The 27436-nt window shown below is 45.4% G+C and overlaps 1 protein-coding gene across 1 annotated transcript in view; it reads left to right on the top strand.

Moving 5' to 3' along the window:
* The window catches only part of ITGA5 (integrin subunit alpha 5), a 285403-nt gene that overhangs the window by 199612 nt on the left and 58355 nt on the right, over positions 1–27436 (top strand). The window contains exons 9-20 of the mRNA XM_085654764.1: positions 297–340; positions 764–820; positions 1711–1763; positions 3481–3686; positions 4467–4658; positions 4841–4886; positions 7173–7277; positions 13130–13185; positions 14485–14639; positions 16001–16138; positions 17093–17160; positions 25466–25616. Coding sequence (XP_085510890.1) covers positions 297–340; positions 764–820; positions 1711–1763; positions 3481–3686; positions 4467–4658; positions 4841–4886; positions 7173–7277; positions 13130–13185; positions 14485–14639; positions 16001–16138; positions 17093–17160; positions 25466–25616 — 1271 coding nt within the window. The remainder of the gene's footprint in view (positions 1–296; positions 341–763; positions 821–1710; positions 1764–3480; positions 3687–4466; positions 4659–4840; positions 4887–7172; positions 7278–13129; positions 13186–14484; positions 14640–16000; positions 16139–17092; positions 17161–25465; positions 25617–27436) is intronic.

Here is a 27436-nt window from a genome sequence, read left to right as displayed (position 1 = left end):
GAGGCCTGTTATAACGCAAGAATTAGTCTTTGGATTTGATACATTTACATTTTCCCTTAGTCCATACCAAATAAAGTGGGGTCTAGAGCTGGGTGGTAATGGCACCTTTTCTGTCCTTCTAAAAGGACTCATTCAGACATCACCACACTAAGCACAGAGCGGGAGATCAAGGCATATTGCCTTGTGGTATTGTATTATAATGCTTTACGGGACAGTAACCTTTTACCATGTCAGTCTGACAAGTATGTTGTGTCCCTTACTCATCTTCTGATTGGCTGCTTCTGTTGATTTTTCAGATTTTGTTGCTGGTGTCCCCAAAGGAAACCTGACCTATGGCTATGTAAGTGACCAAGAGCTTCCCTACTCATCTATATAGTGGGAGGGAAAGGTCAGATCCGGTAGATCTTTAGGAGCTGGGCGAGCAGACTGCAGACGTAGAAGTGAGTGTAGAGTCTTAGTATATCTTTGGGAGAGAGGGAAAGACGTGGGAAGATTCGTATGTGGGTGAGTAGAAGTATCCGTATGGTTGTAGAGTATTAAGTGCCCATAGGTGGGTTACAAGTTAAGGCTCTATTGGGGGGTGAAGGTTGGAATATGCAGAAGCGTGGTGTTTCCTTTATGTATGTAGGAGCATCTTGCCAAGGATCCTTGGCGCAAGAGTTTGTAGTAGCAGCACGATTCCTGCATATGAATAAAAGGTCCTGTTGGGTGATACAGTAGTTTTAGGGCCAACATTTATGTTTCACCTTCCCTTTGTTCGCAGGTTACCATACTCAACGGCACAGATCTGAAGTCTTTGTACAACCTCTCCGGGGAGCAGGTAGTGTACAAGTGTAAGCGCGTGATAATGTGGCCATTGTCCTTCAAAGAGGCTAGGAAAACGGGCAGCCCTACCCAACCCCATGGCTGGACAGCCAAGGATTGCTTTTTTGAGGCGCAGTGGACCCCACATCCTGGCGCTGTACTGTTACCCCTCCTTTATTAATGATGGGGGCCTTCCTTGGTGGGCTTGTGTGTCCAATTCCTGGTGGTCTCTTAGAATTCTACCCTGTCACAGCTTGAACTAACAGAAACCCGGCTCTGTTGCTCAGGGTCTTGTCCACAATTATGTAGTTAGCCAAAATTGTGTTTGAAAATAGAATTTGTACGTCCTTTTAGGGCGTCATTACTAGTTATCGAGATCCTTTCCTGTGTCACATACCCACTTGCTTTCACATGATTGCTTCTCATCTACTGGACTTTTCTTTCCACCTTGCTCGGAGACCAACACAGGGTTTGCTGTCATCGTTCTGCCCACGGAGCTATCTTTCTGCCCACACAACTCCTAATAACCCTGGATGGATGAAATTGTGTCAGCACAATAACTACTAGAACTTTCGCATTGCAGCCTTTGACGCTAGCTGGCTTCTGCTGGCAATACCTCGAATGCAAGAGCTGAGTGCACAGAGCGAGGAGTGCCGGCCCTTAGCCTGGGGCGCGGGGTGCCGGCCCTTAGCCTGGGGCGCGGGGTGCCGGCCCTTAGCCTGGGGCGCGGGGTGCCGGCCCTTAGCCTGGGGCGCGGGGTGCCGGCCCTTAGCCTGGGGCGCGGGGTGCCGGCCCTTGGGGGCGAGGAAGGCAGCAATACCCTCTTCTCCAGTGCTCGGCGTCGACGATGGCAGATATAAATCCTGCAGCGAGCTCACACCCATATCTTGTTTCCTCTCTCCCCAGATGGCCTCTTATTTTGGCTACGCCGTGGCTGCGACCGATATTAACAGTGATGGGTGAGTAGTGCACACATGAATGGGGAGGGGCTGTTTGACAATCATGAAAGAGCTTGAACAGCCGTATTTTACGATCTATTCCATCCTCTGATCTGTGTGTGAGTGACGCTTGCACTGCACCGGTTCATGGTGTACATGCCTATTTGGGATGGAGCGGACTCTGTTGCAGTGTGTGCTGCACTTGCCTCGTATTAGGGAGAACTAGCCTTGTTGCATTCCAACCGTGAAAGAAAGGAGTGCTGTGCGTGAGGGGTGCCTGCACTGCTGCATCTTGGGTGAGTAATCCGTGATGTGTCCATCTATGTGTGAGGGTGGCTTACTGTGCAGCTATGCGTTCTGTACATGTTCTGAGGATCAGTGCACTGCAACGGCCCACGCACTACCTGGCCTGAGTGTGAGGAAAGGTACACTCTGGCAGCCTGAATACCTAATGCCCTATATGAGGGGCCATTACCCCACAGCAGCCCATGATGTACCTATCGCGTGTGGGAAGCTTGACTGCACTGATCCGATCCATGATCTATCTCAGATGTGTGTGAGGAGAGCTTGCAGTGCAGCAGTCTGTGCTTTACCCGCCTGCAGTTGAAGGTAGTTTATACGAGGACATCTGGTGCAGTGTGAGATTTGCGCTGGCAGCCCATGATGTAGGTTATGTATGAAGTAACGCAAGGTTCCATGCAGCTCGTGCTGCCCCTGTCCTTTTGTATGAGGAAGCTTGCAGCCGGTGAGAGCCATCTTTTGTCAGTGATTGATGCTTGCACTGCTGATGCCTGTTCTTGGAGATGGGTGCTTGTGGTGGGGGTTGCCCTGACAAAGTAAAATGAGACCTAACCTCCCTCAGTCCCCTACTGTCTGTAATCGTACACATTCCTTACTTTCGTACACCTTGTTTAAGACAAATAAAGTAATTGCGTTGTGGCTTCTCTGTGCTTATACTTTTCGCTTTAATTGGTAATGTACCCCTCCCCACCTCTCCCCGCCCCCACGTGCTAAAGGCCTTCGAATCTGCAGGTGGTTTTAGTTAGTCCTGGAAATAAAAATGAAGGAGGCGTCCTGGGATTTGGGGGAATTCTGTTCAAGGCAAACTGCCTCGCTAGCGCCTGAAAAAATAGTGCATCTACTCTCCCTTTTTTCCGGCCAGCCGCTCACGTGCCCGCTATTCTCCACAATTCAGTTCACTCAGTTGTGAGGATTTGAGGACAGCAAGAAATGGGCCCAGGCGAAGAAACCAAGGATTACACAGCGCATTGTGTTTCTGCCTGGGCAACTTGAGGATTGACCCTGCCCTCTGTCCCACCTGCAGTTAAAAACCTAGGGCTCCCTAGCATATTGCCGTCCAACTCTCCTATACCCGACAGGTGTGGTAGTGACCTTCCAGGGAATGATCCTGCCTTCCACCTCTCCTATCCCAGGCAGATGGAGATAGTGGATTCCCAGGTACCCAGCCTCCTCCTGGGGGTGGAGTCAATGGGCTCCCTGGATTTCTGCTTCCTAGCTCTTTGGTCCGGCTTGGTGCAGTGGGAACATGACTCCCGGGGCCCCGCTCTATGCCTATGCTTGAGGGGGCTGACTTGTTGAGCTTTCCTGTTCCAAGAATACTATAGTTTACATACCCTGACAGTCATGGTCTTGAACGCTTCCTGATTCTCCCATTGTGCTCTACATTACTATTGAGTCTTTCCCGAGATCTTTATGTAGACTTCTCTCCTCTTTCCAGGCTGGACGACTTGCTGGTTGGCGCCCCGCTCTTCATGGAGAAGACTCTGGACGGGCGGGTGCAGGAGGTCGGCCGAGTCTACGTCTACCAGCAGGGCTACGGCATGGATGCTGGAGCCACCATGATGTTGACTGGCTACGAGGAATACAGTCGATTCGGGAGCGCAGTCGCTGCCCTTGGGGATTTGGATCAAGATGGATATAATGGTAAATGCCTATTTAGCTCGGGGAAGTTATCTGTATGTTTGGGACATCTCCTTTATCCTTCAGCGCCCAATTTTTTTCATGTTTTCACAGCTTCTTCTAGAGCCAGTGTTAAGTTTGTCCTTAACCTCGAATAACTAGTGCTCATGCTTGTTTTTTTAGTAGAATGTGAGGTAAGAGCAGCCTGCAGTACATCTACGAACCCTGCCACTTTTCCAGTAGGTTGTTTGCATAGATTTCCATAAGTATATAGGCACGATTCGCAAAGGTAAATCTAATTGATTGTCGTGACCAGTGAGTGCGCCTAAAAAACTGGAAGAGCAGAAAATACAATCGCTGTACGAGGAATCTCGCAGCTATAGTTTTGGGCCACTTCTGTAGAGCGCACCAGTCCACCCTCTGAAGCAGTTAAAGAATGGAGGCGTCCAGATATGAAATGCTGTTCTCAATAACAAAGATTGCCACCCAGTGGTTTGGGATTTTTTTTTTTATGGGCTGGGCCTTCTAGGACTTGATTGATGGCATAAATTTGCGTTAGAAATTAATATTTAAAATAAAGTTTTGATGTCTATTACTGGTGGCCAGTGATGGTCCGAAAGCATGTGGCTGTCCACTGTATGCCATGATAGGAGCCCTGTAACTGGTAAATTTATATTTCTTTTTTCAGTTTGAATGCTACCATTTTTAAGTTAGAAGAATATAGTTTGGTGGCAAGCCTTTTTTGTGGAATTAGTCTGAATTAACTATGCACTCTACTTACTTTCATTCCGTCTTTCTTTGCAGATGTAGCTGTGAGTGCACCGTTTGCAGGAGAGAGCCAGCAGGGGGTGGTCTACATTTACAATGGACATGCCGATGGTCTGAGCACCAAGCCTTCGCAGATCCTGCAGGGTCACTGGGGGTCCCGTGAATCACCTGCTTTCTTTGGGTTTGCCACCCGTGGGGATCAGGACCTCGATGGAAATGGCTATCCAGGTAAATTAGCTGACATTGAATTCCATTGCTGGCACAGAATGGTCAGAGCCTGATTTGGGACAGGGGAGGATGCAGAACCGATGTGGGTAGTGGACCTTCTGTGGTGAACCAGTTGAGTTGCGAGGCCTGACTTCCAAACCCCTTCTGCTCTCAGCCCAGTTTATCTTGTTTTTTCCTTGCAGACCTCATTGTGGGAGCCTTTGGTGTGGATAAAGCTGTGGTATACAGGTAGGAGCCATGTTTTCAGTCTTGTTACAGGTATCGTAGCCCAAATGCATTTTTGCGAAAGAGTGATGCGGACATAAGCGAGCCGCCTATTAGTGATGTAGCTGAAATTGATGTGCTCCTGCAGGTCAAATGTAGAATGTGCCTTATTTGTTTGGTGTGTTTTTCCTGAATCTCATGCGGTACTTCTGTTCGTAAAATATTTTGTGACCCCAAACTGGCGAGGTCTAGTGCTTGGAACTTATTGTCGTTCTTGATGGCTAGAGCAATTTTATGATACCCTACTTTTGGTTGAAAAAAACAATTGATGGAAAGAATGCAGAACAATGTCACACATTCACCCCAGTTGTGGCTAGAGTGGTCGATTTTGTCCTTCCATGGATGACGATTAAATATGCATCTGGAGATGTGTTCTGCGCGTGACAACTATTTGTTTGATCTGTCCTTTCTCAGAGCAGTGCTAGCATAGGCGGTAGATAGTTTCTTCCTGTGGGTAAGAGTTAGAGTGCTCAGTGGCTGTTTTCTCTGGCTGCCGAGAGCTAGAATGCTTTGAGGATTGTGTCCTTGTGCTTTGGGCATGGCATGGCGTGTCATCCTGTGGGTAATGGATTAGATAAACTGGTAATGCTTTTTCCTCCTGTGAGTAAGGAATAGGGTGTTTCTAAATGGTGGAGTCCTGCAGATAGGAGCTAGAATATTTAGTAAATGTTGCCCACAGGTGGAAGGTGATAGATGCTGGTTTCCTCTGTCGATCAGGGCCAAGTCATTCTTCATCCACAGGTATGTATTGTCATCCTGTAGCTGAGTGGCTGATGTATGGTAATCCTGTGCGTAAAAGGGGATAGGATAGGCTTAGATCGGTACTTTGCCACAGATGATATGATGTCATGTCTCACCTTATTGATGACTTTATAATGCCTGCCTGAATTTTAATCCTAACAAATGATGTCTAAGTACACATTCTACGTCAAGGGTCGATAGATAGATCTCTTGTTTCTTCTCAGTGCCAGCGAGAGGTCAGCCTCCTTAGACGTGAGTCTTAATCCTAAATAACACTGGTCAGGATGTCTTACCCAGATACCCCAGCCATGAAACGAGCTTCGGGTGTGTCCATGTTTTGAACAGTCTCATCTTGTGCGATACAAAAGGGGGTGGTGATGGACGGAGCATCAGAACCAATCGAACACTCACACCCAGTCAAGAGATCTGGGTTTGATCCATCACCGTTCTTTAGCCCACTCTGCCACCCCAGTTCAGACATGGCCATATGCTAATCAGTCTGACCCTGTGCCTCATGGGAACAGTCCAGCCCGAACTGCCAAGCCATGCCTTCCCTCCGTCCATCATTTCCTTTGGTTTTGCTTTGTTTGCCATAAGTTGGCAGGGTATGCTCAGACGTGAGTCCCTTGCTCACTTTGCCACTGGATTCAAGCTAGCCTGTCTGAAGACGGCTGAAATTCCAGAAACCGGTCCTAGGAAGCTTGTTTCCGGTCCAGGGAAGACATGGCTTGGCAGTTCGGGCTGGACTGTTCCCATGAGGCACAGGGTCAGACTGATTTGCATATGGCCATGTCTGAACTGGGATGGCAGAGTGGGCTAAAGAGCGGTGATGGATTAAACCCAGATCAGTTGACTGGGGGTGAGTGCTTGCAATGTGCAACACTCCGTCCGTCATTTTCTTTGGTTTTTCATCTTGTGCGATGACAATGGCCAGGGCATATGATACACTTCTAGCTACGGTCTCCTTCATTTGATGCTGTTTCACTAGGACTGGGAGGTGGTTTTTCAGGTTGGAAAAGGATGTTCAACTGTGGTAAACGGATGCCTGAATCTCTAACTCACTTCTGCCTTCTAGCTGCGAGAGAATTGCTTGCACTGCAGTTGTACCTCATCATTGTGTGAGCGGAAACTTAAACATCGCTGCTGCGGACCATGCTCTTGTTGTGTGGTTGGAGAATGCTTTGAATGTTGTTACCAATGTTGTGCGAGATATGGGGCTGATGCTTCCACCACTGCTTCACACTTTGCCTTTTTGTGAAGGATCATGTATGTGGTGTGTGATATGACTTCAGTGCTCATGTCGTCCCTGTTTTGGTTGGTTTACACTGCTTTTGTGTCATGAAGATGATTGGCAAAGGTGTGTGTGTGTTGCACTAGGTTTAAATAAGAGAAGTAAACCAATGAATGCTCTGATCTGTTATTGCTAAAACAAAGCACCCCACATTTATTCATCTTCACCTACTTGAAGGTGAGATGTTGTGGCTTTAACTCGTCCTTCTCTGTCCCCAGAGGCCGCCCCATTGTGTACGCCAGTGCCTCCCTCACCATCTCACCCAAAATGTTCAACCCCGAGGAGAAGAACTGCCAGCTATCCAATGATGTCCATGTGTCCTGGTGAGTAAGGCCAATGCTTTCTTTCAGTCAAATGTCGAGACATCTTCTCCACTTGAAAATAGGCCTTCACATGGTTTACATGCTCTCAGCTAAAAATGAATGTCCTGACGCGTATTCCAAGTCGAGTCTCTACACCTTTTAGTGGCATCAGATGTAAGATCACAATATATGCGAAAACTATTGCTAACTACCTAAAAAGTCTAAATTGCGTCATTTATCAATGTGCCATTGAGCTAGTGGAGGTCAGAAGTCTACCTCAGAGGCAACTTGAACACCCCCCTTGAGGCTTGCATAAATCCACCGATACCTTTTTGATTTTCCTCAGAGATAGATTTTATTGAATCTGGCTTGTGCAATAAGTGTTTGAGGCCCACGTTTGGTAGGGGTGCAATAGTTTAAAACGCTTACGTTATCTCACGCTGTGTGTTGATCTTTGTTTAAAGAAGGCTGTTCATCTTGTGGCTTCCCTTCATTCTCATTCTGCTTTTTATGCAATGTGAACCCTTTGGTTTAGTTTAGAATTCTCTCCCTCAGAGCCGAATCTTGCAATTGTTGTGACTCCAAGGTGAAGCTTGTACAAAACGTTGTTGAAAAGCCAGTGGTCTCAAGATAAAGTCCTGTAATGAAAGGGCCACTAGACCCATTTCACAGATCCTGTACCTCGTTTCACAAGTGAGGAACATTTTTATTTTGACACTTTATCTCAGCACCCTCCTGATGAATTTGATTAACAGCCCTTTTACAGACCATGTTTTCCAGATAGTAGCTCAAGATAGATTGCACAGGAAAGTCCACTCACTGTCACACGTTTTTTCAAGTGAGGCTCGTTTTTCTAGAACCATCTTGCCTATTGAGCAGGGCAAGCAATTTAGTAATATGATGTGTTGCTTGACTTTAGAACGAGTCTTCATCATGGAATCCTGTTTAGATTCTCAAGGAACTTGAATGGCTTTTCCTCTTATTCAGCCTTTTGTTTTTTAAAAAGGTTTGTCCTTGTGAAAGTTCATAATCTTTACGACTACACTGGCTTTATTCCACTAAATCAAAAATTTTGTAAAAGGAAACCTCAAAGCCCCGATCAGTTTGGAATACTCAATTTTAGGACTTACGATGGCCTGCTCACCTTGATCCCAATTCAGAAATAGTAGTGCTTTAAAGTCTATGCTTTGCTCCAGTAAGATTTCTTCTACGATTCGTACATATTTCCGACTTTTAAAAAAAGTCTCAAAATATTTTGGAAGCTATTAAGAAAATCCGTTGTTTGTAGAAGTACTAGATGGACAGTTAATCGTGCGGAAATGGAGCGCAACTGTGCATTTTAGAAGGAATTCTCAGATTGTTATAGCACAAACAGCTGTCCCCGGGAGCGTCCTGGTGCTAGCCAGATCACGGACGGCACCATCGGCGCAGATCTTTACGCAGTAGTGAGCAACCAGATCTTCAGGAGCTTCCTACAGTGATTGTCTGACTTAATGGCATGAATAGCAAGAGAAAGATTGTTCCGAGCTTTAGACACTAAGGAGAAAGACCTTCCATTCTTAGCATTTACAATACATCTTTTTCTTCACAAACACAATATTTTTCCTGTGAAGAGACCACTTCTACATAACAGGAAATCTGCGACTCCTTCACTCATTTCACTCGCCCTATAACCACATAAACATCTGCTCTGAACAGCAATAGATTTGCGGCATTTCCAGAATGGGAAACTTGCAAATTGTTGGATACCAACAAACAAGCAGTTGTGTGAATGGATTCTCTGTTTTTAAAGGAGGGCCCACCCAAAAACAGCAATTTCCCATCGCAGATTAAAAATGTTGCTACTTAAATTGGCTTTGGTGGGCAAATTGTTTTTTGAACATGTCCCTTTGTAAATTTTGACCCTTTTATAACATTGGCTTGCCCAAAATTTGAACGTGGATGGGTCAACCTAAGGGGATCTGACATGCCCTATGCCTGAGGGGGAGGAAACACAGTGTAGGCCTGTTTAGAAGTGGGTTGTAGGGATCCTTTATTATTGCTTTTTGGTTATCTATTTGTGGCAGTTAAGGAAAGTCCAGGCCTATTGTACATGTTCTGATTTAAACACCACTATGAAGAAGAGTTCAGCTGTACCATGAAATCTGCTTTGTAAGTGCTGCACGCATACCTATCGGGATAAGTACGCAATTTAAAACCAGGTATTGGACATGGCCTGGCTTTAAAGTCTGGGGGAGACGGAAGAACTGCCTTTTGCTTTGTCTCACGGCAAGGTGGTGTGAGGTAAGGCATATGGCCGCTTCTCTTTATTTTCAGAGGGTGGTTTGTCGGTTGCCGAGCAACCCCAGTACTTATGGCCACGTGCCCGGGGGGTGGAATGAATGAACAATTGTGGGATGTTGGAAACCTCCACCCTCCCGTCCAGTGGCTGTTTTCTCTGGTGCCTCGCTGCCTCGAAGCCCTGAAGAGGGGGCGCCTTGCAGGATGTGGTGGGGGCGTGTGACGTCCTCGCTCGTCGTGTTTTGGAGACAGACGCTCGAAGGTCGAGCAAGGTTTCCGACGTGTACACTAAATGAGTGCCACACGGCAGTGCCTTTACAGCGGCAGGCGATGTACACTCTGCTGCCAGGCTTGGCTTCCTGCTTCCTCCATTGGATTGGTTTCCACACTGCCTGCCCTCCCTCCCTCCCTCCCTCATGTTTGCTCGCTTCCCAAGAAATACTTGGAACGGGGCTGCACATGTATGGAATAGTGGGTGTTGTCCGCAGCTTTCGGGAACGGATGCCTTCATGGAAACTTCCAGTGCAGCAAGCATCTTTTGGTCCAGCGGGAGATTTTGCAAAGCACACGAAAGAAAACAAGTACCTAGCCCTCCTGGATAGTTACAAGAGTTAAACTCTGATGCATGAGAGATTGTCAGGATATTCACAAAATAAATTGACATGCAACAGAAATGATTTGATGTGGCGTGATCAAACTCTTCGTCGATTGACACCCATGCTTTAGTTTTAGGTCTATTGTTTGTACTTATCCTCCAACAGACTGCTCCCAGTTCGTTGTTAAACCAGTTCACCGAGTTTTGAAGCGTGACTCGTTTCTGGATTCCCATTCTGTCCATTAGTACTGCATCTAGTGGTGGGTCCAGAATTTTCTTAGTTAGTCCTCTTTTCCGCCCATTTTTTTGGGCATAGTGTTTGACCATTTGGTGCAAAATCTGTCCTTAATGGTGTCCGACGTGCAGCCTGGATGGGCCTGTGTGTGGCTGCCATCTTAAGATTCTTTACTTCATCTTGGCTACTTGTCTTGTCCTTAGTACCTTCTTTTTATGTTTGAACGGTATCGTAGTCTCTTCCCAGTTCTGTTGCACCTCATTTCCTGTGCAGAAGGTGGGTGGCTTGTGAATCCAGAAAGTTCTTCAAGCTGCAAAACTACTGCCGGTAAGTTTCCCATTTCGTATTGCAGGGTGAATCTTTTCTGGATTCACATGTGGTGAATTCATTTTGTAGTAATATCCTTGGTCGCTTTTGGAGGTGGGCTCAAAATTACGTTGAGCTTGTGATCAGATGTTTTCTCTTGGTCACACCTGAGACTGTTCATTTGGATATCCATGCAGAAGTGTTTTGTGAAGGTGTTGGACGGAGGACCACGTGGCCACCATACAAATGTGTATTGGAATGCTTGCTAGGAAAGCCAAGGTGGCTCTGTTTTTCTTAATGGGATGTGCCCTGGGTCTCTCGTACAAATGCACAGCTGCCTTTTAGTAGCTCAATTTGATTGTTTGGACTATCCACCTTGTAATAGTGCCTTTTGCCACTGGTACGTCTTTGTTTGAATTTGCAAAAGATACAAAGAACTGAGTTCCTTTCTAGGTTGTACATCACTGCCCTATGTTTTTTTGGCTCGCGTTTTTGGTTGATGGTAGAAGTCTGGAAGCTGGACTGTTTCATTCATGTGGAATTGTTATCTGACCTTTAGAAGGAAGTGTGGGTTGATCCATATGACTGTCCTGTGTAAATACAGTTGGGGTACTGTGCAAATGCAGGTAGGGCTCCTGGGTGATTAGTGCTTGCAGTTTGTCCAGGCTGAACAGCGATATCATAGTAATTAGGGAGGTGATGTTTTTTCACGCCAGGAACTGCGGTTCTGCCTGTGGAACAGTTCAAAGGGTTTCTGCATTAGTTTGTGTTAGCACGAGGTTGAGGCGCCACATCTCCCTTTCAGGGTGGAGCTACCATTTTTGCTCCTAGAAACCTTTTCATAACTAGTGTCATGAAGAAGCTTCTCCCTATATGTTCTTTTGTGTAGCCTATTATTCCCACCCAGTGTACTCTTAGTGAAGCATTTGTTAAACTGTTATCTAGGAGGAACGTTGGGTATCTGACCACTGTATGCAGAGGCCGCTGTTCCAGTTAAAGGATGTAGGGGAAGCTTACAGCAAAAACCATCAATGAATGACCTATAACCCTGCGCCTCCCATTCGGAGTCAGTGAAAGTATCTTCTGTGGACTACTGTGGAGACGAGACTAACAAAAAAAGCAAAATGGATATTAATGCCAGTCAGATCATTTTTGCAAGGTTGGGTATATTTTCTGCAGTTCAAGGAGTCTTGGGATCAGTGCAACATGTAGCTCGTTTTTAGGTCTCGCCTGACCCAGCGCATGTGCTGGTCTGGCGAGACATTTTGTGAGGGCTCCAAAAAGTGCTACCAGGCCAGCCTAGAGCTACAGTGCATGTGCGCGGGTGTCGCGCTTTACCGCGATAACTTTCACTTTCGCAGCCGCACGGCCGCTTTGATGTTTGATCGTGATTGCGATCACTTTCGCAGGGCCGTTTTGATGTTTGATCGCGATCACTTTCGCGGCCGCAGGGCTGCTTTGATGATCTCCGTGAGGCTTCAATAGATTGCAGAAGTTAAAACAAGCATTGGCATAGCCAATAGGTCTTGCTTTTGGGACCTTATAAGTATTTAGTTATGCAACTGTTGCATGGCTAAACACTTATAAGGTCCCAAAGGCGAGACCTATTGGCTATGCCAATGCTTGTTTAGAGAATGTCATCCGCATGTGCATGTGGCAATTCACAGTTCTATGCTGGTTCATTGCCCCAATGCCTAAGGGTTTGTTCTCTTCCAATTGCTTTCTTCCATTGCTCCAAGACTCGGCGGCATTCATTGAGTGTCGGCGGCATTCATTGAGTGTCGGCGGCATTCATTGAGTGTCGGCGGCATTCATTGAGTGTCGGCGGCATTCATTGAGTGTCGGCCTCAGTCCTTGTAGTGTAGTCTTGTTCATCAGCGATAACCTGTTAGACTTTAGAGTCCCCTCTCCTATCAAGTGCTTCTTTTCTTTTTCCCATGAAGTTTCTTTATTATGTGTTGTATATCTTACAAGACCTTAGGTGCCCTCAACTCCGTTCTCTTGGTAGTTAAGTATAAACTCTACCACCATGTGACTCATTGCTCCTGAAGCTTCGGCAGTTCCTATTCCTGACTTTCCCCTAATGTAAGTACCACTCTTGTCTGCTCTCCTTGGACCAGGTGCACTGAATCACATTAATGAGACGCTGCACAAGAACTGGGTGGCATATAAAATGTAAACACAGACATTACCTTTATCCAAACCTTTTACATGGTAGTGCGTGTGGCTGTCTAATACTGTACGGATCCCAGATGAGTCTCCGTCACATATGGGCAGATGGAGTAACCAGGGAGTCAAGTCTCAGTGCTGCCACTGAATAACACACACACACACACACACACACACACACACACACACACATGCATGCATGCTTGGATTAACCTCTTCTCTTTCAGGACTAGAGCTTAGGTCACCACCCTTCTCCTAAGTCTGCTCTTTGTTTCTTCCCTCGAGCAGCATCAGCCTGGGCTTCTGCCTGAATGCCTCCGGGAAGCACGTGCCAGATGCCATTGGTGAGTGATGCTGGTAGACTTGCAATGTGTGTGCAGAGCTGTTTGCCAGTCTCAGCACTGAAATAAAAGGCAGTGCTTGGATTTGGTTACGGTGCGTGATAGTTTGTGCTATGGAGGAGGAGGAGGAGGGTGTGGGTGGGTGTGAGGTTGTTTCAGAGCTGGAAGAGCTGGGTAGATAAATGGGCTCTAATGGGATCCAAATGATTAATAAAAGGCCTGGGTTGTAAGAAGAGCCGGGAGCCTGTAGAGATAGAAAAATACTGTAAAGTTTATAATTGGTTATACCAGTATGCAAAGTAATATTCTATATTGTGACGGAAAGAGACAGGGGAAGAGGAATTGCACAAGTGGTGCAAAACAATGCAGGTTAATTAACCATATTAAACAAAACTGAAATTTAAAAAAGAAAGCGTCTGGAATGAAAAATGATAGTTAGGAGGACACGCGTTTCCAATCCGACGCTGTTAACCACTGTAGTGAGATCACACTTTGGAACCCCTTTGTTCCTCCGCCTCGCCTAGGTCTCCAGAAACCCGGGCGTGGCGTAATGGTGGTGTACAGGCTCACCCACGCTCTCCGGGGTCTCCACAGACCCGAGGGAAAGCGGAAAATGCAGGTTGCTCTGCCCGCGCCAATTGCCTTCTCTGTCAGGGCAGGTGCAAACCCCACACTGAAAAGCGGAAGTTGAGTTGTGCTGAAAAGAGGCTCGCACTGAGAGCTGGGAGGGCAACTTTATGCTGAGGGGTGGAATTGCACAGAGGGTGGGGCGGGTGGTTGGCGAGATGGCAAGTATTGATTTAAAAATGTGGGTGAAGTGGAGGATACACGTCGAGTATGGCCAGAGACCAGGATCTTTTTTATATATGTTTGTTTTACGTGTTCTGTATGGCTCTCTCATTCACATGCCCTGCGCATATGTTGAAGGGTAGATTATTTGGGGGTCCATATACAACATAGAATTATAGATGAATACAATGTGAATTATGGAGCGTTCTCTCCCCTGTGGGTTCTGAATGACCTCTTAGACAGCCATAGCTTTCCTTTCGTTGTCAAATTGATGTCACTCAGAACTCAGGCGTGTAAAAAATAAAATAAATCCCAGTTACCCATCTATGATAAATGTTCATCACAATTTAAGAAAGATTATGGAATAGCAGGTACGGTTGTGGGTCAGGACGGAGTTAAGATGGCAGAGCGGAGGCAATCTCAGAGGGTTGGGTGGTTCCTGCTAGACTGGTGAAGTTTTCGCCCAGCAGCTATTGAGCATCATTGAGATGGCAGTGTTGACACTCTCCCCAGGCTTCAACGTGACGCTGCAGCTGGATCGCCTTAAGCAGAAGGGAGCAGTGAAGCGGGCACTCTTCCTGAAATCACACCAAGCCCAGTTAACGCAAATCATCCACGTTCGCAACGGAGCCCAGGAGGAATGCCGTGACCTGAAGATCTACTTGCGGGTAAGGGTTGAACAGGTCTTGTGTGGGTGAGGATTCCCTGCTTTCTCAATATGTGATCCATAGTAGCTGCCATCGTTAAACCTTGCATCCATGGTGTTGGAGGCAGCAAACTCTTCTACTCAAAATGGCTCTCCAAACCCTCCTCTGGTCTGATGTGCACTCTGGGCATGACTGATCATAGTCGCTATATTTTTAGACTCCCTGCTCCACATCCAGTGAAGTCACCTTTCGTCATAGATCAGTGTCCTTGAATACCTCCCTGTAATTGCTTTTCTCCTTGTAGGCTTACTCACCTTTTGCCTGAGGTCGGCTTTAAACCCTGCTCTCCTATTCTCCCTTCCCTCCTCATAGGATCCACTCTACAATGTCCTTAAAAACTAATTTCTTATGCCTTTACCTAGATTTTATCCTTCATTTTAGCTGTATTGAAGTACTGATTCAATTTCCTTCCTGTATCTGCAACTTCTCAATGTTTTCTCTAATGGACATCTTCAATTCTCTAATATCTTGAGGTCTGTGCCTACTGCAGTGTTGGCCACACATACCCCAGTCATTGCTTTTGCACCTGCAGATAAATGCACACAAATGAACCTTCCAATGTTGAGAGTGCAGCATAGGAAGCCACCATCTACTTAATGTTCTCAACACTTTTGGTGCCCCGTGTGTTTGTGAGTTATTGGGTGATCGATCACCTTCCATCTGTTTGTTGTGGTGAGTAGAGGGCTGTAGAAGAGAGCTGGATATTGCATGAATGTTAAGATATTAAAGCTGCATTTCATGACATAAAGTGGTCAAACAAAGCCTTTGAGTGATTGAGATATGCTTCTCCAAGCCATACCTGGTTAATTATAACCCATCCATTTTTATATGGATTATTGAGACCTTTGTGAAATGGTTTTTTTCAGTATTTCTCTGTTATCCTCTGACTGGTCGGACTGAATACAGCTTTGACATAAGATGCAATTTGGAATGCTAAATGAGTACTCGAATGAATGTGGTTAGAAGCTCCCAGCAGGAGCACCCTGGATTAGAGACTGGCAAGCACATCCCACCCTTGCCCACAGTCTGCATGAAAGAGCTTAGCTTCCATCCGCAAGAGTGAACACATCAGCAGAGCTTGGCCGCGGAGCTCTCTGGTTGCTCTTGGCTTGGTCTTTTGACTGTCGGTGGGTTTTTGTGGTAATAGCCCTTGCCCTTAAAGAATATGAGGTAGATTGCTGCAGCTAAGCACTGACCCTGGTAGGATCTAATGTGATCTTCAGAATTTCAGCTGCGGACAGGAATTTATTTTGAGGCAATGATGCCTGGTTTCGGACAGGTGAAACTCTCACTCAAGCTTTACCTGAATGCTTTCTTTCTAGGAGGAGTCAGAGTTCCGTGACAAGTTGTCTCCAATATTTATCAGCCTGAATTTTTCCTTGGATGAGCAGGCCCCAGGGGACGCCTATGGCCTGCAGCCCATCCTTCACTTCCTCTCCACAGACTACATTGAACAGAAGGTAACTTGGGCTTGTGGGTACTTGCCGGATTAGAGGCATGTATTAGAACGGGTCTTCAAATTAAATCACCAAAAAGGGTGGCTAATGAGGAGTTCTAGTTTTAGAAACTGTTGAAGTATGGATGGAATCTATCATGTTAAAGAGTAGTCTTAGCATTTTTATAGTACTTTAATAAAGTTGCCGTCTTAATATCATGCTTGTTATAGACTGAACCTGTGATAAGGATTTTGGAGCCTCTGCTTGCTTGACATTGTGAAGGACCTACATAGAGTTAAAAGAACTGGTACTTTCTTGTCTATATTGCAGTGATGAGATAACCAACCGTCCTATCCAGTCATTAGCACCCCTTCTTGCTCACTTCCCTCTACCCCAAGGCAATGCCCAACAAAGGGATTTAGTAAAAGTTAATTCCACATCCAAAGGAGTACAGGAACGTTTAAGCCCATGAAGGTCCCCTTAACCTCTGGCCCCTATTTGATAGAACTTCTCTCCATTCTGGGTTCTTAGACACTGAAAAGGAAAGGCAAGATGTAGAAAAACACTTAAATTAAAGGGACAGTGGACAAAAAAAGGGTTTTGCAAAATATCATGTGGCTGTAGTCCAATCGTCCTTGTTGCAATTGGCACTACCCTTGGAATCCCAAGATAGGTGCTTGATGTCAAACTTCCCCACCTCAAGATTGTGATAGCCGGTAAAATTGTAATAACCCAAAGCGGTTTCTTATTGACAAATAATGGTCGCATGCTGTGATGCTTAATTTCTGGGTATACCCTAGGTCTCTGGCCTTTACTTGTGATGGTACCTAAAGGTTTTTATGGCTTAATTTGCCCTGGAAATGGTGAAGAAGGCAATAGCAGTGGCTAAAGGGGGTAGGGGTGGGGTGGGGGTGGGCTTGCGATGATGCATGGCTGAAAATTAATTCAAGACTATTCTTTTTTCTTGGTGACATTTAGGCCCAGATTCAGTTGGACTGTGGAGAGGACAACATCTGCGTCCCTGACCTGCATCTGGCTGTGTTTGGGTGAGTGAGGCCTGTTTATCAGTTTGGGGGGTAGTGAGAGAATGAGGGTATCCTGAGCTAGAGGCACCTTCTGAGTGACTTCATGAATACCTGCCTCGCCTTAAGGGACTGAAGTAGCAATTATATTGTAGCGATATGTGGACCAAACTGTTCCCTAGCATACTCTAGAAGGGGCGTTGTGAAGACTGACTGAAGGGGCAGGACACGGCGGTATAATCAAGGGTGTTAGTGCAGAATTATTCTAAGGGAGATGTGCACACGGATCATATCCTCCACACAAATAGTACTGTGTGCAAGCTCCATCGTTGCACCAGCAGGCGTCTGCATAGCTCAAGATATTAATATCCCCCTTGTCTCACGTTAACAAACCTATATAGTTACAAGAGATGGAGCTGGATGCACAGTGATACAGCCTGGCACTGCTTTGCCAAATATTTGAACCCACCATAAAAAAAAAATCTGATTTCTGGGAGGACCCTACAGGAATATTATTGGCTGATGTTTGGTTTTGCTGACTCGGAAGTAATTAACGCATGGATCCAAGGCTGTGCTGTCCTCACACTAGTTTAATAGAACTCGGCTGTTGGAAATTAGGTTACTGCTTGAGGAGGTGAAACACTACTTAAGCAACAACCACAGTTCTTGTCAGGGTGAAGAACAAGCAGATCCCAAATTACTCGGTGCTTGACTATCTGGTAACTTGGCGCAAAAGATGTCACACTTAACTTGGATTTATGTGAAAAGTATTTATTCAGCATTTCAGACAGTGATGAAATAAATACAGTTACAATATGTTACATTAAAAACAGAACTTCTATCCATAAATATCACCTTTGTTCGTTGACCGATGCTCCCCAGCAAAGAGAAGAACATTTCAGACATCGAGAAAAAGCAGGGCTGGCTGTTAATCGGATTGACCGAGGCAGTAAGAAAATGTGGTGTTTTTCATGGGGTCGGGGGTAGTTGCAGTGTGATGGCTGGAGGTCCGAGGAAGATGGGAGGATGGCAGGGGGTTGACGGGGTGATAACAATTACTCTGAGGTACTTTAAGGGTAGAATACTAAGTCTTTAACTGAACCCAATTGAGACCAAGGGGGATGGATTAGTTGCGGTTTGCATGACATTAAGTCGGACAGCTCCCGGCTGCGCCCCTCAAAATACTGGTGCCCCAGTACTGGGCCCAGTTCGCCCATGTCCAAGGTTGGCCCTTGGACATGCTTTCCACAAAAGAACAAGGTCTAAACAAAGACTTCTTACTTGAAGTCATCCTGAAGAGAAAAAACTGAGCAGAGCTCAGGGAGACTCCCTTTCACACGACGTGCGGTAGAAAATCTGAGGTGAGGAGCTCTGAGAAGGTTCTAGAGAGGAGCTGGCACCTGATTGGCCGGAGTTCGGACTAACATAATGACAGAGATGGACTGCGAATGTCTTTTTTCTCTTTCCATGTATCTCTATGGAAATTTCATATAGGGACATTCTTGAGGTTATTATATGCTTATATCTCTGTTTTTATATGATTACGTATGTATAGGTATATATATATTATCACTGTATATATTGCTATATTATTTACCGTGGGACTCCCACTCCGACGACGGGGAATATTCAAGCATGTGAATCTATGAAAGACACCAATACTGGAGAACCACCTGTTTACAGGTAAGTAACAATTGTTCTTTCTGTATATTCAGGGAACCTAGCAATACAGAAACCTAGAAGTTTGTTGGGCAACAGCCCTGCCTGCAGCGTTCAGTAGCACTGTGTGCAAAAGGCATTGCTTTGTTGCAGAATGTCGGCACTAAGAGCTGGCAAAGATTAAGGCCGATGGACCATGCCCTGAATATCTGGCACGGCTAAGAGAAATAAGACCAAATACCAACGCAGTGACTTACTGGCAAAATAAGCACATTTAGTTGTAATGGTGCCCCCGCCTTGCCAGTCAGAGCCCGGAGTTGTAAGTGGAGCCAGCTGCGAATGGGTGGTTGAGGCTCTGTGCTTGATTACAACCTGGTAGATTTTAGCACGAAGGTGTTTTCTGTACCAGAGAGTGTATGCGTTCCCACTGCAGTGTCTTCTGAGCGATGACGGTACATTGGGAAATACTAGCTCGGGATACGCAGTGGGAAGAAGAGATGGCAAAGACTGTCTCTAGGGACTTTGTTCTGTCTGGTCCTCCCCAAAAGGTGGGTGTATCATGCACCACAAAGGTTGCTTGTAGTCGTCTTTGCGGCACAGAGCTGAAATGACAGCTTTCTCCTGAACTGTTTTAATAGCATCGGATAGTGTTTCTTCAGAAGTTGTAAGCATTTATATTGTTTGAAAAAATAATAAAGCAAATTAAAAAATCGTATGTCCTCGAAGCATCTAGCAATAGTCCTCTGTGCACGATACTAACTTGTTTTTTTTTTTTTTGACGATTCCCTCGAACAGTGGATTGAAGAACACAGGCAGGTGCCACACAATCTTTACATTCCTCAGATCCCCCGGATACTGTAAATGAATAGTTTTCACATTAATTTTCTGGTCCCACAAATGGTAATAAGTTCGGCACACACATTGGACCCCTTGCCTGTCCAAAGTTATTTCTTCATTGATTCAACGGAGGTTCAAGCAAATTGCTTTTCTTTTAGTCATATTTTACTTGCTCACTGTGCAGTACCCTATTTGTGTAGATTTTACAGTGTGGATTTGGAGTTCACAAAACTGTTTTTGTTTGGGGTTGATATAACATCCATACGATGTGATTGTACATAGTCTTTAAATGGCACAGATAGGCAATAGTTTAGTCCATACCGTGCTTTGAGACTTCAGGCAAAGCTTTCTGGGTGAAATAGTCTAAAGTAAGAGTTTTGCTAACCTTGGCTGCACTTGACTCTTCCACGCTGGACTGAAAAAAAACCTGAAATCCATCTGTTTCAGTGAAATGTGGACATTTGCGGCTAACGTGTTTATTGCACCCTCCTCTTGTAAGTGCATTTGAGCCTGAAGGAGGGAGGCCTTCTGGCTTAATGCCTACTGACGAAAGCTAAAGCTGTGGCACATCTGTACTGTGGGCTGCATGGTTTCTCTAACTGGAAATTACAAAGAACGAGTGCAGAACTGGGCATTACATCCTACTTGGAGTACACTCTATGGGACAACCAGTGTTAATTCCCTGTAGGTTTCCCTGACAGAAGCCGTCAAGACTTAAAATCTCACACGCTTCAGCTTGGACAGCAGAACTTCACTCACCATGTAAAACTATGCGGTGTTCTAGTCTTAGGTTAGGTGTTCTAGGACTCAAGGCTCAGACATCAAAAGTGTCCAAGAGTTTACAACATCCATGAGGACTTAGATCTTACTGCTACTAATAAGTTTACTTGAACAACATGCTATACAACCTGTCACTCCTCTGGGCCCAGCATTTAAGGCTGTTGGACAACAAACTATAACACAGGTGATGGAGATCATTTAGGTTTGTCGCATGGTTTGTGGGGGTGTCCTTCACGAAACAGGTTACCAGCAGCATCTCTATTTATAGGAGAAAAATAGTAAATCTTCCTTGCATACTGTCTGGTCTGCTGTATGGATTACACATTACATATTAACCCTATTTCCCTGGCATTGGGACAATAATTGATTTCTCTGTGGGCAACCTAGTATCCCCGAGTGGGTAACACCCTCGAGGGGTGCCAAGCATGGACTTCGTGTGTGCCCTGCCAAGTGGGAGAGTGTAATGTATCGATCAATAGGCCTTTGATCTTGTAACGAAATGTTTCTCTTTGTATGGTCACGCCCAACTTTTTGGATTAAGGCTACTGGTTTTTCGACTCAGACTGTACTGAGGCCTGCTAACCAGTCCTCCGTGCCAGTGCTCTGACCCTAAAATGTATCTCGAGTTGGCTATACCCAATTGGAAACAGCTAACTCACTTGTAAGTCCCTAGTATATGGTACACTGGTAGCCAGGGCATGTAAGTTAGAGGGGTACCACAGGACTGAATCACTAGTTGTACCTGCCTGGAGGTTTCCCCTGTCAAATGAGTTCACCCCCCCCCCTCCTCCCCCCCCGTCAGACTGGTAGAGCAGTCGGCCACTGCTAGCCAGGCTTTGCCATTGAAAGCAATGGCAAAGCCACTAAAACACCACTCGCCTACGTAACCAATAACATTTTTCACTCGCAATCATGCACTTGAACTTGCAAAATGTCTTGCCTGCTTTCATATAATTTACTTTCAAAACTGCCCTGTGCTACTTAATTTGCCTCAGCTATTCGTCCCACTTATTCACCAACAGCAGACCACACTTCTTATTAACATCACTTACCACATTTCCCCACAGCTCCTCTAACTACTCAGCAAATGTACACAACAATAAACCACATCAATTTAACACCACATGTCTTTAGCTGATGCTGAGCTGTTGTGAAAGAAATGAATAGCTGAGTTTGTGTAGAGTGGAGCGAGGAAGAGATTAGTGCATCTATGCCCATGCATACCACCCTTGAGATATTGTGGGTACAATTCTCTTTCTGTAGTGTCTGTGTTCTCATTGTGATGACAGATGGTTGAACCTGGTAGGTGGTCCACTTGATCAGTCAGGGATCATAGAAATGTTTACTGTCTTCCAGAATTCCAAGAGATCTTAGATATTTCTTGTATTTGGTGGGAGGAAATTCCATAGTTTTGCTGCCAGTGCAAAGAAGGCTGTTCCATTTGGACTGGGACCGTCAGCTGAGGTGCTAATCTAGAGCTAAGGTGTCTGTTCTGGGAGTATATTTGGAGTGTTATTTGCATCAAAGATAGGCCCTAGCAATGTTGCCGACAATGCAGCATGTGTTTCTTGCTATGGGCAGCCAGTATAGCATGGAGGGTTGGCAAAAGAGCGGGGTCGCCACATACAGTTTATGTATGCAATTAAAAGATGATGTCCCCAAGCTGATGAGCTGAATCATCTGTAGGAAACCTAGAGGAGTGAAAAGGCATCGGGAAGACTGCATGGTAGAGAATGCACTTCTTTTGACATTATCATATTGGTATCAGGAAAAGTGACAAACTATCCTGCAGTAGTCTTCGGAAGGTTTGGGTGAATTTTTAATTGGAAGTGGGAAACTGCCGTTTACTGGATCATCTAACATGTATGATGCACAGAAAAAGTGTGAATAGCTAATGAAATTCTGTGGTGATCCATGTACTGCCTCGAGATTGCATGCCTGTTCTTCTAATCCTGTACAATCTGACTGGATGAGCAATCAGGGACAGGGCTATTGTGAGTGGGCTCCCAGGAGCCAATCAGAGGGGTGAAACAAGTGAAAGTCCTGCTGTTTCAGCACATAGGATTGGCTGCCATCTCCAATCGTGGCATGTCTCTGTTGGATCCCTCTGATTGGCTACTGGGAACTCTTTCACAGTAACAATGGGTAGTCTATGCTCTCCATAACCGTTTTGCAGTGGATGGTAACACTGCTCAGAAGAGAGAAAGCAAAACTTTTATGGAAAACAGAAGAAGGAAGATAAGGAAAGACACTGCTCAGGTGTGTGAGTAGGACTGCCTTTGATGATTTTTCAATATCTGTAGTAGGGCCTTATATCCATGAAGTTATGAGTGTGAAGATATGGCCCCATTTCATGAAAGATTTATAAACTTAGTTGGCTTTGTGCAGCATAAAGACCCTGTACCAAGGTTGGCTTACTACAGACTATTTTTAAAAGGGCTGTCCAAGGGTAGCAAACATCAGGCTAGACTCTTTATGTTTAAGTGATGTCTACTCTCTAATTTGCATGTTTGGAGCTGCATACCCTGGATATGGAGCACTATTTATAATGTTTTCTTCAGCTTACAGCCTTCAAACGTTTCTATTGCTTACATCCTTAGATTGCCTGCTATCTCAGAAAGCTACCTTCCACTATACTCCTAAAAGCCTGCATGAAAGACAGAACTTGACATAATTCCACTCGATTAGTCTCCTTTCTGTCTTCATAGTGACCCTCTTCTTACTTTCTATCCTCGGCATGCTTTTTATTTCTGTCTGAGTATAGCCTCCTCTGTTTCATGCCAGTCTGCCTTATTCTTACTGTAATTCTGCAAAAGACTGTCACCTTAATGCATATATCAAATCATCTCGTGCCTTAATACACTATCCCTGCAACATAATACCGAATCTCCCCCAGTCTATCTCACCAACCATTCACCTGAAACAACATAACCCCCATTAGTGATCAAACCAACTGGTATTAATATAATCTACCAGAAAGTAACTGGAGTAAATGCATGAAAGTTTTTTTTTTCTTGAGAGTACAATACTAATCACCATAACCATCATTTACCCACTGGATTAACCACTTATCTTGGGGACCGGAGTAGCTTGCTACTCGCCGTAAAGCACTTCAGTGCCTCCATCAGTGTTAGTAAAAGCTACATAAATGCAATTACAATTACTTCCATTGTACATTTGTGTAAGTCAGGCCTACCGATTCCTAAGGCAGGGATCCACCTATGCCAAGGGTAGGGTGTGTATTTTACATGCCCTGACATCAACCACGCAAAACTACAGTTTTTACTGTGGAAAGACTTGGTTGCCAAATTGACCAGCACAGGGGTTAAATGCTGCACCCACAGCTGTGCTGATTCCTAAACAGTGCAACCAAAGTGAGCACTCTGAGGTATCCAACAGCTCTTTACATTAAGTCTGACTTGTATCTGGTTGCAGTGTGCAGATTTTATTAGCTGCCACTTTGTTGCCTATAAAGCTTTTGTGCTGTGCTTGGCCCACAAGGAGCCTGTTTCACAAGCGCTTTCTCCCCTCATGGGAAGACGTGCCAACAACTCTCAGGAAGGGCATTTTCTGAGCACAAAGGGGGCACCCCTGGCACCCTTACTTCAGATCTCTCCCAACTGGAAAAAAGGGCCAAAGGAAGGCTGCTTTGCTGCACCAAGGGATCAGCAAAGAGAGGCTGCATCGTTGAGGACTGCACCTGGTGGCTAGTGAAGAGAGTGACTGTGCATATTGTGTCCTGCTCAAGGAGAAGCCACCTGAGAGCCCAGTATAGCCAAGAGACTCCAAGGGCCAGGCGACTGGCTTCCGGTTTGCACACAGGGACACAAAAGCTGGTGAAGCCTATGGGGCAAGTTGGTAGGCCAAAGTCTTCAAGCTGCTATCACCACTGCCATGCAGCACCAGGACAAAGACCTGGTGCACAGATTTTCACCCAAGTTCGCTGAGCCAGGGAGTGCTGTCCGAGAATTGCTGCGATCCTCCAAAAGTGAGTTATTGGCCTGTGACCTTGACACCAGGTGACCTTGTGGGACATACTTTGCAACCAGGACCCCCACACCATCTTCGTTGACCGAGAAGTACCTGGAGGAAGACCTCCTTTGACCGTGTGACAAGCACAGCATCCTTGGAGCATCTTCAGCATCCTTCAATCCATAGAAATCCGTTTCAAAACTGATAAAATGAATGAAACTGCTTGAGGACTGCTTTTTCTGTGACAGTAACGCTTTCTAATGACCTTGCTGGTCCCCCTGACTTGCTCCATGCTGGAGTTGGTCTACTTCAAGTAACTCAACTGTATTGACACTTGCCAAGTTTTTCTTAAACTTTGAGTGTCAAATTCGTTGAATTTGCAAAGGCTTGTTCGCAGTTGAGTGAAATGCTTTGATTTATTATTACTTGTAACTTCCAAATCTCCTGAACCTCCGATGGATCTTTTTTGCTCTAGTGTTTAAATTCTTATAAAAATACAGTCTATTTTTTATAAATTGGTGTCTAATTTCTTGTCCTGTCGATTTTCTTTTTAAATCCTTTTGGTGGTGTTTAACTGCTTTACTCTTTTTCATTTGTGTAAGCCTTCCTGCTCAGTGCCACAGCTACCCGGGTTTGAGCTGAAGGTTTGACAAATGAAGCCTACGGTCCTTAAACGGGTTGATAAAGTGTATTACTCTGTGAGGTTTTACAACCACACTGTATAATACACATTTCCTCTCAGATATAAAGTCCTAACTGTGTTACCGTTTGCTCCTTTCTGGTCTCTGCGCCACAACAGAACTGGAGCGAGCGCAGCAGTTGCCATTCTCCTGCAGTCTGCCTTTGTATCGTTTAGTGCCATGCTTCCATATTCTGCATGATCTTCTCATTATTAGGTACAACCTGTTGATTGGACGTTCTCCCTGATCCTCCCTTGTATCGTATTCTTTGTTGCTTTCTTCAGTTGACTGCTTGGATCTGTTGTTCCTGGAGTTTGGCCTTGCCATGTGATGTGCTGTGTTCTCCTCTGCTTTGGCTGCTGCTCTTCACTCTATTCTGACTAGTTCTTCTTCCATTGCAGCGATCACAATGTGGTGTACCTAGGGGATGATAACTCCATTGCACTGACGTTTCATGCAAGGAATGAAGGAGAAGGGGGAGCATATGAGGCAGAACTGTATGTTGTTCTCCCCCCTGAAGCAGACTACCGTGGCATTTTACGGAACAATGAGGTATGTTGTTTGGGTCAAGTGTGCTCCTAAAAGCCTATTCTCTTGCTTTACTCTGCAAACTCTCTGCTGTTCTGTTGCAGGCTTGCCATTCACATCTAAAAAGGGTTATGTTGTGTTATACCTAATTTGTATAGCGCATGTACACCGGATTGGTTTCTTGGCGCTGCTCAGGAAGGTGAAGGGTGAAATGTTATTCAAATGTTATTCGAATGCCTGTTTAAAAAGCCATGTTTTTTTAAGTTTGCGGAAGGTCATGAGATCTGTGCAGGATCTGATCTCTAGGGGCATAGAGTTCCAGTATCTTGGGCCCAGTGTGAAGTATCTGGTTCCGCCAAAGCGTTTCTGTTTAAAGGAGGGTGTTATCAGGACGTGCATGTGGGCGGATCTCAGGTTGCAGGTCGGATTATATCTGTTGATCAAGCGATTGATGAATTTGGGGTTTCTGCCATTCAGAGATGTAAAGATAATGCATCCCATCTTGAAGGCGCATCAAGGGTTTGCATTGTCATGCCTCAAAGTGCCTTGGGATCGCTTTTGAGCACAGTTGATGGTCTGTCTTTCTCATTCCCTTGCACTATGTTGATTTGCATTATGAATGGTCATAGCTGACTTTTACATGCTCATGAGTCTCCTCCACATTCAGAGTGAGACATGTATTTTGGCGTTTAGGGGTGTTTTGGGATGCGTGCCTTGCCTAGGCGAGTCCTCGGTATGTGGAAAATATGGCTAAGTTTGGGTATCTCTATAGGCATACTATTGGGGCAGTGGGTGTTCTCATTCTCTAGTTCCTTCGTAAGCATGTAGCATAGGGGATCTTTCTTGGGTAAAATTGGTGGTCTCTCCAATTCGTTTTACATCTTTCATGTATAGAGATTTTTCTCTTGCCCTTATTACGCATTAAGGGCCTCATTACGAGGATGCCGAAATTTGGTGCTGGTACACTATAGGGCCAAAAGATCAATTTCCGGTTAGTTTCCCATCACCAAATTTCAGCAATTAAATGTTTTGCCCCCAGAATGGAGGGTAACTGCGCAGACCAGGTCATACTGGATCATTATCGGATGAGTTTTCCTGGATCCCTAGGAGAAAATCAGTCTTTTTCGCTTGCTCTGAACTGGTGGAAAGTGTCACTGGACGGGCAGGAGTTTAGGGAAAGGTTTTCGCTTTTTTGAGGGGGAGGAGCACTGTCTGCTACTCCTAACCCCCACCCACTCTGATGCAGGTGTCTGACATGTTTCATGCTGCAATGCATCCCTCAGCTGTTGCCTCTGCAGCAACCAAGCTCGATCTCATGCACTTGGGTCAGATTTTACCTGGTTTGGAGTTTGTGGGTATTATAATTCTGGGCCTGAAAAACCTGTAATTGCTAGTGGCATAATTCCACCCTGAATTATCAAGCCACATGAACTACACCACTCCTAATGAGGACTGTCTCCAGTGTGTAACATTGTCAGATTGCTGTTGAGTAACATCATACTTAACCTTCCCAGTCGGGGGTAGAAATTGTAAATGTTTTGACCTCTTTGGGGACTTTTTTCTCATGCAGTCTGATGAACGTGATTCAATACTTATCTGCACCACATGCTGCTCAGTGGTGGTTCCTCCACTAAGGCGTAGGAGCGTTGCCCCAGTGCTCTCTTAGCAGTGTAAAAGGAAAAATGAAATTATAATAACGTTATGTTATCATTTTATTTTTATTATGGAGCCAGATTAGAGCCGTGAAGGCCTATGTCAGTGAGCAGGAGTAGTGGTGGGCACCATAAGAGCGCAGGACGGTTTGGCCGGATGTCTTGCGCCAGACAAACCGTCATGCAAACTTC

The sequence above is a fragment of the Triturus cristatus genome, chromosome 4_1 (assembly GCF_964204655.1).
Source record: "Triturus cristatus chromosome 4_1, aTriCri1.1, whole genome shotgun sequence".
Lineage (NCBI taxonomy): Eukaryota > Metazoa > Chordata > Amphibia > Caudata > Salamandridae > Triturus > Triturus cristatus.
Note: the sequence above shows the minus strand (reverse complement) of the source record. Positions and strands in the feature narration are given on the sequence as shown.